This window comes from Herpailurus yagouaroundi, unplaced genomic scaffold (genome assembly GCF_014898765.1).
Source record: "Herpailurus yagouaroundi ecotype Mexico unplaced genomic scaffold, PumYag 100, whole genome shotgun sequence".
NCBI classification, from domain to species: Eukaryota; Metazoa; Chordata; class Mammalia; order Carnivora; family Felidae; genus Herpailurus; species Herpailurus yagouaroundi.
Window position 1 is genome coordinate 89,185,344 of NW_024412391.1, and position 11,808 is coordinate 89,197,151.

The 11,808-nt window shown below is 42.9% G+C and overlaps 1 protein-coding gene across 3 annotated transcripts in view; it reads right to left on the minus strand.

Moving 5' to 3' along the window:
* Window positions 1-9,821, minus strand: part of GLI3 (GLI family zinc finger 3) — a 267,337-nt gene extending 257,516 nt beyond the window's left edge. For 2 of the 3 annotated variants that reach the window (XM_040473020.1, XM_040473019.1), the window contains exon 1: window positions 9,627-9,819. In XM_040473020.1, the coding sequence (XP_040328954.1) occupies window positions 9,627-9,750 (124 nt within the window). In that variant the 5' untranslated portion in view covers window positions 9,751-9,819. Of the gene's footprint in view, window positions 1-9,626 lie in introns of all 3 variants that reach the window. The other variant, XM_040473025.1, reaches the window with a different exon arrangement.
* Window positions 9,822-11,808: the final 1,987 nt, after the last annotated feature.

The following is an 11,808-nucleotide window of genomic DNA, read 5'->3' on the forward strand; positions in this document are numbered from 1 at the left end:
ACTTTAGCTCCCTTGTTTGTTTTCCACACACACACACACACACACACACACCCCCACTTCTTATTTGTAATATGAATCTAATTGAGCTTCGTGAACATGGTGGAACGTAGTTTATTATCTCCCTCATCAGTTGATCAATGATTTCATTAATAAGACAGATAACAAAACTGTCATATCATCGACACTGTTATGAAAGATGATCCTGGCTTCCCGCTCCATTTTCCAAGGTCCGGGGTTCTCTGTGGCAGCTCTGAGTCCATTCAATATTTTCCACAGACAGAGAAAAGTGAAAATCCATTTTGAAACCAATTTCAATTAGGATCCAGAAGCTGTTATCACAGGTGTCCGGGAATGGGCCTGTGAGTGGAAATGTCGCCTATCCATTCTGAAATGAAACCTTATCAGGGGCTACAAAGATGGCTGGGGACAGCCTATCTGTAAATTACTTTCCGTCCTGTGTTAACTCAACCTTAGTCCTGTCATATGGAATTCTTTCCATCCACTGGTAATAATCTAATGACTAACTAGACACAGCGCCCAAACGGCTTGCAGCCGGACAGGGCTGTCCCCTTAAACTGGGGTGCAAACGTGAACACACTTGGGCGGCAGGCAAGCCGAGGGTCGGGCATGCTTGAAATGATAGAACTAAAAGTTTATTATGGGAAATAAAAGAAGCCCGTCTCCACCCACTGCATTCCTGGTGATTTTTCAATTGCAAACTTCATTAATGCAGCACCCAAGTCGCGAGGCTTTTCTCTCACATCTTCCAGGCTCCTTTTAGCAAATTATCCCATGACGGCGGATTTATTCAGTCAAAGACCTCGGACTTTGAGAGGCAACAAAAGAATCAAGAGACTTTCTGGTCCACCTGCCTGGCGAATGATGAGCCAGGGAAAAGTCTCCCCCAGAGAAACCAATCAAACCATTGTGTGGCACAGCCAGACCTTTTCAACTGTCAAGCCAGAGAGCAGGGGGAAAGATGAAAGGGACACGGGATGAAGCTACCATTTACGGAACCATGTGGGAATGGTCTCCTAAGATTTAATAATTGGGATGGAACTCAACTTTCTACAACCAAAAGGGAAAAAGAGAGAGAGTGAGAGAGAGCCAGCCCGAGAAGAGGAAAGAGTCAAAGAAAGGGGGGGGGGGGGGGGCGAAGGAAAAAAGAAAAAAAAAAAAAAAAGCAGTCTAAGTCAGAGTGAGGATAACTTTTATATAAAAATTTCCTCTACCCAAGATGAAGTCCCATCTATAAAAGTAGAGGGGAAAGAGAGTGAGGTTACAAAAAAAAAAAAAAAAAGAAAAAGGAGAAAAAAAGAAAACAGATTGAACAAAGGCTTTGATATTTTTTTTTTTCTCTAGGTTGGAGCTACATTAAATGTTGTAATGTTCTCGTGCAATTAATTCATGGAGGCAAAACAGCAGAAAAAGCCCTCATTACTATGAGTGCCTTGTAGTTTGAAATAAAATGACATTTTAAATTGGCCTAAAAGGAAACAATACATTGACTGGACGCTCAAAAAAAAAAAAAAGAAGAAAAAAGAAAGAAAGAAAGAAAGAAAGAAAGAAAGAAAGAAAGAAAAGAAAAGAAAACAGACTGGCAGAGACACTAGGTCATATACTTCTGGGCAATTTTCAAGAACATTTTACTTCTACTACCAATTCAACATGATGTATTCAAAAAAAAAAAAAAAAGGAAAAACGTAACAGTAAGTAATGTTAACAGGGCCTAAAAAAAATCATGGACTTTTAAAAAATACGAAATAAACATAACATCCAGCAGCTACTGCTGCTCTAGAACTTTCTGTTATTACTGTTGACTCTGATGGTATGTATTGCTGAGCCAAGTTTAAAAAAACAAGTGTGTGTCAAAATTTTGGGGGGTGCTGGAACTGTTCTGTGTCTTGATTGTGGTGGTGGTTACGTGACTTTAGAGATCTGTCAACACTCCTAGAACTACACAACTTTTAAAAAAGAGTGAATTATGCGGCACGTAAGTTTTTTAAAATAAACATGAATTGCAGCAGATATATTTGGAAAGATTTCCATGTAAACAAGATAACACGGAGATTTTTGCTTTTACCGTCACCCCGCCTCCTTCTCCGGCTGGGACCCTTGCGGATCCAGCGCTCGGGATGGCAATCCTCTGGCAGCGCACCTTGCGAGCTGCCTGGAAGCACCAGCCCTTCACCCACCTGGGCCAAAGAGGTGCGAGGGGGAAGGCCACCAAGCTACCTCCCCATTGGGAGACCGCCCACCCACAAGCGCCATTTTGTTTGGCCCCGAGCTGTTACTGCTGAGGTTACTGTTTCTGATTCTGACCAGTTTCCTTCTGGCAATGTGAAATAACCACATCGCTTGATCACAAGTAATCAAAGCAGCCCAGAAACTTTCCGCCGGCAGAACACATCACGCTGTGGCTTTTCACTCCCAACTTTGGAAAGCTGTGGCAAGATGGGCTTGATACTCACTCCTGATTTATCTGAGGGCCCAACAACTGTCCTTTCCAATAACTATATACGTGAGAAAAAGGAGCCTTGTCCTCAGGGAAGCCCATTGGCACAGGAATTACTGATTTCATCCCATAATCTGAATGAATATTTATGAATGAGAAGTAGACCCTGAAAGCATTTGATTAGTTAAATCCAAACTTGTACCAGTTTCAGGACCAGGGATTCGAGGTAGCTTGCTGATCCCGGCTCCCGTCATCTGCTCACTTGCTGTTAAGCTAGGTCCTGAGGACCACATTTTCAGGGTTTTCTATAAACCAGTAACCTCTGATTCTCTCAATCAGATTAAAGCTTATCTACCCCTAGAGTATTTCCAAACGATGCTGTGCTAAAAGCGCAAGATGAAATGTGTCCGTGAATGAAATCCTGCCAACTTATACTATTACTAACAATAGCTGACATTTTGGGTACTCACTGTGCCAGCTGCAGAGATGCTAAGTAATTAGCCTAAAATCACACAGCAACAAAGTGGCAGAGCTGGGATTCAAACCTCAGCATTCATACCTGTGCTCCATAGGCACCTTACAGGCCGCTTGAGTACCTGCTGAGGCTCTCAAGCACAAAACACTGAAGCGGGGTGGGGTGTCGGGGTGGGGGTGGGGGGGTAAACCAGGTGCCCCTTTCAAAAAGTTTTAACTAAATGGTAACAATTAAGAATTACGGAGGGGGGAGGGGGGAATAAGTGGAGCACAGGATTTTTAGGGCAGGGAAACTATTCTGTATGATATTGTAACGGTGTCTACGCATCATTATACATGTGTCCAAACCCACACAAAGTACGACACAAGGTATGGGCCCTAATGGAAACTACACACTTCAGTTAATAATAGTGTACCAGTATTGGTTCATAGGGGAATCTAGGGAGGAAGGGAGTGTGCAGGAACTCTCTGTACTTTCTGCTCAATTTTGCTATAAATCTAAAACTCCTCTAAAATACAGGCTATTAATGAACGTAACAATAATAAATAAAATACCAAACAATCAAGCATTAGTAGGTAATTCCCCAAAAGGACACAAGGCTGCACAGAGAGAAAAGACTGAAGACACAGTCACATCTGAGAAGAACTTACACTCCTTCTGTGGAAGAATAACACGCAAACGAAGGCAAAGAGCCCTTCAATTTACCTAAAATATGGGTTACAGAGCCGACAGTATGGTAGCAGCATGTCAGACTAGAAAGACTGCAGTCAGACTCTGGAAGATACCTAAGTGTCAATCAAAGGATTTTGAACTGTATCCTCTATGTAGCTGGGAATCACTGAAGGTTCTAGAGGAGGGGCGTGGCGTAAGCAGAGCCGTAAAAAGATTAATTTGGCAAGAGCAACTTCCAAAAATGACAACAGCAGAGGAAAAAAGGCATGGTGAGTGGATAGAAGGTTGCTTTAACTGTCTAGGCATGAGGTAGTAGGTTTTAAATAGCACAGTGCAGTAGGGTGGCCTGAAGGGACCCAGGAGTGAATAATTACAGAGGAAAATCTACCAGGACTTCAAAACTGGTAGGATGTGGGAAGCATGAGAGACGGAGGGGTCAGAGGTGACGGTGCGGTTTCAAGCCTGGGTGACTGCAGGAAAGATGATACACTTGGCCAAAATAAGAATCAGAGGTTGCCAGGTTCAGGGGCACGAGTTTGGAGCTCAAGAAAGCCCGGGCTCTTATGAGAATCAGATTATCCATCATTAGTCACTTGATTCAAAAAGGTGAAATCTCCTTTTAAGAAACATATAAAATCTAACTCTAATACAACCAAACCACCTCATAAATGAGAAACACTTTACCCCAGAAAAAGAATCAAGAAAAGGGATGCGCATATGCTCTTTCTTACTCTAAGCCACATAATGTTAGTTTTCAAGGTTAAAAAAAACAAAACAAAACAAATTTTCTCAAAATTCTCTTCCCTATTTTCTGGCTCCCAGAAGAATGCATTCAGAAGAATGCTACAAAACAAAAACCTTGGTTTCGTTATCCCTCCTTCCTTAAGATAAGCAAACTTGGTTACAGTCAGGATTTGTGAAACATCTTGAACTATTTTTCAGAGTCCAGCAAATTCAAAATTACTTTTACCAAACATTTTTCCCTTAATTTCAAAACCTATGTGTATTCTCAAGAAAACACAATCCCTTTGTTTTGGATTCATAGCATTTACTCATCTACACACTCTGTCCAATAACTACGGCTGACATTTGCTAAGCTCTCACTCCGTTCGGTGCGTATAGAACGGTACAGCATTGCCTCACTTAATCCCCTAAAGATCCTGTGAAGTGGGTCTAATTACTTTCTTGCTAAACAGATGAGGAAACTGAGACTTTGAGGCGTTCATTTGCCCACACCCACAAATCTAGTCTAGTCCTGTTGCCAGAATTCAATCCAAGCTTTCACATCCCCAAACTTGTGGGTTCTCCTAACCAACATCCTATAATTTGAAATCCATTATTTCCGACAGCCCTTCCCATCCATCTGTCATGTGCCAGAAAACAAAATGTGGCCAAGGGGGGGGGGGGGGAAGGGTTGAACATCTAAAGGGGCAAAAAACCTAAAACTCACAACCTGCTGTTTTATATAGCACAAACTGCCCGCCATTTCTGAGCAGAATTAAGCACGTCGTCTCTTACCATAAAAAATAGTCAAGGAGACGAGAACTCATGGTAGAGAACAGCCAATGAATTCCAAATTCCCAATGAAACGCTGAGCCAGGAGACCAATTGATATCACGATTAACACTGATAGGTGTTACTGAACAGTTTGAAAGAAAATCCCAAGGCCAGGAAGTGACCAAAAGTTAAAGTAAAAAAAAAAAAAAAAAAAAAAAAAATTTATTCCCTAAATAATTGTAAACCCAAATCTAATCCCCTTACAAACCTGGAAGATTTTTTTTTAAGCTGAGGGGAAACAAGCTCTTCCTTTTGAAAGAAATGAAGAGAACAGGGAACTTCCTCTCCATTGTTAATCTATCAACTTTGGTTTCATATTGCATCACCATTAACATTATAATTTCTGCTTTCTATCACTTTAAGGTATGTTCCCAATAACCATCAGAGTCAATAAAAGATCTCTGAGACCTTGGCCTACATACGTTCATTATTAGTGCCCTTCTTTTTTTAAAGCAGAGTAGTAGGTTAATAATATCAGATTGCTCCTTTAAAAAAATCATAGGCCAAAAATGACATAAAACATTTCAAAATGAAAAGTCAGTATTGGCAAGTCATGGAAGGAAATGCTTTGGAGTAAGGATAATGTTTAAAACATTGGACTATCTGGATTAAAAAGCATTTACCATTTACAAAACACAACAGGTAGCTTTGAAAGTAATGAATCCCTACCAGCAACAAACAGATTATTAAGGCACTTTGCTTGTGGTGCTAGCATATTAACACACTTGGAGGTTTTTAAGTAAACAGTGGCACCTAATAGCTGAGTGTTCGCTGTGCATGTGAAATATATTAGATGCCAAAAATAATCCTTAAGTCACAATTGCATGTAACAGAAATCCGGAAAACTAAGTCTTTTCTTCTGTCATTTATGTTTAACGAACAACACCGAAGCTTAAAATCAAACTATGGCACATGAAACACACATTGTGGTGGGTAAGAACACTGAATGCTTTCTGTGTCGATATCGGTTCTTACATGTTACAAAAATCAAATAAGGCCTGTCTTTTTCCCATAGAAGATTCAGAACGCAGTTTCTTACTTGTGCCGTTTTAAATTTCAGTGTTAAGAGGCAAATGCCTGTTTAGAAGGTTGTTCATTTTCGAACCCTACATTTTAGCTGTGTGAATGTGTGTGTTTAAACAAAAGTCTGTTTCAATGTTATTCTAGGGGTAGATACTCAGCTGAGGAAACTAAGAAAACAGATCTGTAAGGACATGCAGTGGAATGTGCGTGGTTTGGCTTGGAAGCTCACAATCAGGAACAAATTGTAGCACATAATGGCTGGAAAAGTTAATTAAGTCAACCTAACACAGCACCAGTAACAAAACTTCTTGTTTGCTTGTTTTATTTTTATGTTAACCCTTGAAATTGTGGATGGGAGGGAAAAAAAAGGCATGGAATACATGCATTTTGGTTCTTGTTGCTAAACTCACCTTTAACTGCTCATTGACAAATCCCTGAATGTCAGACCTTTGCAAAGAAAGCCCCTCCACACGGTAGCAATCACTACTACCTCGAGGGGATCCAAATGATTTTCATTTTCTTTTTGTGAGACGTTTGTAAAGAGAACAGAGAAAAAAGGAAACAGAAGAGGCAAAAGGAAAAATGACCATGGCAATGACAGCTACCTGCCAGCACCCCCACACGCTCTACAACCCACACCAAACTCAGACCAAGGCTCCCAGACTAGCTATACGAACACAGCGACGCGCGGAGGAAAAGCATGAGACCAGGTAAGAGTTTGCAGAACAGAGAAGAGGCTGGGTCATTCCAGCCCCTGGCACACGATCCTAGGGCTGTAAAGAGGCTCCAAGCTCGTTAGGTAAAACCTGCAGAGAACTCTGGGGAAAAGATCTTACAATTATTAGCACCGCTTACATAAAGCAATCACGAAGAAAAAGGTCTGTTCCTGTCTTTAAATCTGTTTGCAGGGTTTCCTGGAATCTTCCAGAATTGCAATCCATGCATAAAAACACGACTTCCGTTTTTCTTTTACTTGGTTGGGTCTTTATATTCTCCCAAAATAAAAAGTTAATAAATCCCTTAAAAGAAACAGGAACACTGGAAAAATAGTCAGAGCTCCAGGATTACCAGGACAGCTCTCCTTCAGGCAGGCATGTGCCTTGCAAACCCAACTAATGAGCATTTGCCCCCAACAGGACAGGTTTTACACCCATTTAGGAGGCCATGTGTACTTCAAGGGCACAGGCCGATCAGGGCGGGAAGCCAGGGGATTTGGGCTCAGGATCCGTGATTACTGCAGACGACAGGACCAACTTCGTGAATCCTGACTGCTCCTTCTCTAATGTTCTTGGGTAGCTTCTTGGCTGCCACTTAGCTCTGCTCCCAGTCACCCTAAATGGTTAAATGAGAGGAACTCAGGGTCCGAGTGGCCCAAGACAGACACAGCAGCACCAAAACCCTCCCGAGCATGCGTGGGAGAGGCAAAGGCAGTGGCACCTTTGCAAGGACAGACAGACCACTAGTGGGCTCCCCCTGTAATCCACAAATGACAGTGGCTCACAGAGGGTCCACACAGCACAGCTCATCTATCAGTTCACACGTGCTCTCATCCGTTCTCACACACCCACGTGCGCACTCCTCTACACTCATGCTCACGCACACCCACACGCTTCGACACACCCTCACGCGCACTCACGCACACACAAGCCTAAAGATAACCAAAAAGTGGATGTTTTGTGAACCATAATACCCAGAAAGTGCTTATTCCTACATAATTACCATTCTGTTGAAATTACCAAACCATCTACCCGGCATAGACTAATTCTATTTTTGAAATAATAAACTTGTCTAATTTTTCCGAATTCCAGAAAAAAAAAAAAGATGTTTTTTAGGAGAAAGTACGTCTTTTATAACCTCACTGGAAGAATAACACAAATATTCAGCTCAATTAGAATAAGCTCCCCGTCCTGGGACTCCTGGGTGGCTCAGTCAGTTGAGTGTCAGGCTCTCAATTTCAGCTCAGGTCATGACCTCACGGCTCCTGAGATAGAGCCCTAAGCCAGGCTCCGTGCTGACAGCATGAAGCCTGCTTGGGATTCTCTCCCTCCCTCGCTCTCTGCCTCTCCCCCACTCACGCTCTCTTTCTCAAAATAAATAAATAAACTTTAAAAAATTAAATACCACAAATAAAGGGAGAAATACGGATAAATTTCCACATGTACATAAAGTAAATTCATTATTTTAGACATAAATATATCTCCCTACGGATCAATTCAAAACTGGACCCATTCGCAGCAGATTTAGTGCCAGCCCCTCCAGTGGCCCAGACAAGCCAGCAGTGCACACTGGTGACATCCAGGAAGGAGAACGCAGGAGCGGCACGCACTCGCCATGAGCAGGGATGGGCACAGGGACCGGGGACCAGGCTCCTCAGTGTCAGCTCAGGCAGTGCCAGTCAGGAAAGGCAGGTGCAGCTTTGTTTCCTGGATGTCTGCCTTCAGAGTCAAAGGATCTGAGCTGCAAGTTACCTTCCAGAGTAGATTCGGACTCCCCAATTGTATATAAAAAAATTTAAATCAAGCCAGTAAACTCTTTCTCGGAATAAATAAAATAAAAGCCCATTGGGAAGGAGGTAGCACCTTGGCTCACGGAAATCAGTGTGTCCAGATTTGCAGTGCCCAAAAAACCGGGAGAAAAGTCTGGCTCATTCTTCCTAAGAGCAGAGGGGGACCAGGGAGGCTATGAAATCTGCAAAAAGCAAAGGTACCAACTGGCCTACAAGAGTAGAAAAGAGGGGCAAAGGAAGCGGTCACCATGAACCTGTTCAGCCTGCTTTTTTCCAGAGGGGGCCCTAGAATTTGTTTGCAATGCTCCATGCTTGAACTGAAATGCCTCTCAACACTGCTTAAAATATTAAAAAATACAACATACGGGAACAACAGCTATGTGTTATCTGCGAACACAATTAAGTCCATTTTTATAAGCAAAACCTGAATCTCAGATAGCAGTGTTACCTCGAGGTCCAACCATTAACAGCTTTTAAAATTCTTTCGAATGAACTCCAGAGTGGGGGGGGGGGGGGGCGGGGGGGGTGCGGATCCCTAAATCTTGACAAGGCAACTTTTGGGTCTTTTGTAATAACTAATAACTAATTATTCCAACTAGTGGAGACTTTTCCGTGTGAAATGCAAAGTATTTTGAACTCCTGCCAGGCTAATCAAGATGATTTCCAAAATGCCACAACAGGAACTTCCTATAATAAATAACCTATCACATTTACATCTCAAATTAGAAAATTTGGAAGAAAACATGTAGCTGCGGTGCCAAAATAGAGACTGCTAAAGCCTGCCCGTCCCACGCCCCCCAGCCTCCACCCCCATTTGCTTTCTTTAGCCTCTCAAGGAATAGACCCCGGTCCAGGTGCAAATGCTCAATGCACCAGGAATGCAGAGAACACAAAAATGACTGTAGGCTTGGCTGCCGGTGATCCCCGTGGCCGCTCACCATTGGAAGTGGTGCTGGAGGCCACGGCTTTCTCGCTGACATCTGTTCGCGTGGAGCATTTCACTATGGAATTCTCCACTTTCTTCTTCTCAGGGGTGGTGGAACTGCGGGACTGGGCCTCCATGATGCTTTCTCATTACTTCAGCTCTCTGCTACCAGGAACGCCTAAAACGAAACAGTGCCATCAGCTTCCAGGAAGAGTGGGGGGAGGGGGGCAGGATAAAAAATCTCACTGAGAAGCCCGCTTCACCTGCCGAGCTTTAGCAGGGTCCAAAATCTGGAAGACCCTGGCCCACAAGTTTTCTTGCAAAAATACCTCCAAGTCGGAATAACGAGCCAGTCAAATTCTGTCTACACACGCCAAAGGAGATGGCAGGGGAAATACCCACAATGTGAGACTTTCCCCAAATTCCTACAGGGGCATCTGTTATCAAGTGATGTCAAGATACCGATTTTCAACTGTGTTTAGAGTGTGAAACCCAAGGGTAAGCCACATCTACAAATGCCACTTCGTGTGGTCAGATTTGTAGGCAGGGGCACTGTGACAGCCTTCCAAAAAAGGGGAAGGTTTGTAAGTATCAGTTAGATGTTTTAAAGAGCATGACCATTTCTCAAAATCCAAGCCCTACTCAGAGTTTGGAAGCAGAGGGTAATCTGAGCCAGGAAGCCAGTGATGTTTGCTCCCCTCTCTAAGATGATCTGAATTGCAATACGCCCTTGGATTGAATTAATCCTAATTCAATCAGGTAAACCATACTCTTTAAGCTTTCTTAAAACATGAGAATGTTTCAATCCATTTGTGCTACATTTTTAAAACCAACAAAGGCGTCAGAACATGCTCTGGATCCCACAGGAAAAGTCAAAAGATTGCGGACAGCAAAGCCTGGGACTGCTTAAGAAATACTGAAACCCCCGCTAAAGGCAAGCACAGTGGGTCCTCTTTCACTGGCTTCATTCGTGTGGTAATTGTCCTAACTCATCATTCATCAATTTTCACTCTCTTAGGTTCTTGTTCTTGTTTTGTTTTGTTTTGTTTTGTTTTGTTTTTTGTTTTGTTTTGTTTTGTTTTGTTTTGTTTTGCAGTCGTGAGCTGCACCTACAAAGAAGACACGAGAAAATGAAAGGTACCCTCTCCCACATGTTTTCTTCAAGCCACCTAGATTGCGAACACTCATGGTGTCCCCTTCTTCGGGCAAGTCTGCTGATTTTCCACATTCAGCTGACATCACTGTGTTCCATCAAAACAACAATCAGCAAAATAAAATAAGCAATTGCTCAGCCCACTGGAAGAGTTAAAATGCCAGATGAAATCTTTTTAGTCATCCTCGACTCTGATTTGCGAGGGAAATGTAAATTCTTTCTTTATTGTACCAGAGAGTCCCCTAGATCTGGAATTCAAGTAACTAGAAAAGCTTCCGATCCCGAGGCTGCCTCCCACTGGAGCACCAGCTCTTCTGCTAACTTCTACTGTCATTCACTGCAAAACACACAAGTTTTTTAAGAACAGCTGTTCTAGAATAAGAAAGAAAAAAGGCAGCCTGGAGTTAAATTTACATATCAACTGTGAGATCCCCTGCAAATTCGGTAACATGCCTCAAAGAGCACTCGGTAGCAAAGTACAACAGTAAAGGAGCCTCCGGACTGCCCTGCTGCTGGGCAACACACACCCTCAGGAGCAGCTATCTGAATGGTGCCCCCTGGAGTTTTCCAGTGGTTGGGTTTTCTCATCTGTCACATGACACAATCACACCTTGGGACCTGGGGCTTAACCTTGGGGGAAGGTGGGTATAGTCCTCTTTAAGAGTATGTGAAAGGTTATGGATCTTCAGCCCAGAAGAATACTCTGAAACACACACCAAAAAGGGTACGTTTGATTTCCAAGGGATCACAGGCCCTCCAAGCTCTCCCATGAATCCAGATAGAGAACCCTTGGAGGAGAGACTCTCAACAGTCTCTTTTTGCTCTAACGATCTCAGAGCCATTCTAATGTTTTGGACTACTCCCCCTAGATTGATTTAAATATTATCTTTAAAATATGCCATGAGAACACTTCATCCAAGCCCGAGTGCTGATTCCCAGGGTAGTAAAAGAGCCACCTGGACCAGCCTTGCTACAGGGCTTGCAAAACATTTGGATTCCCAGGTCCAATCCCTGAGGGCTCTAGCAGGTGGCACCTGGAATC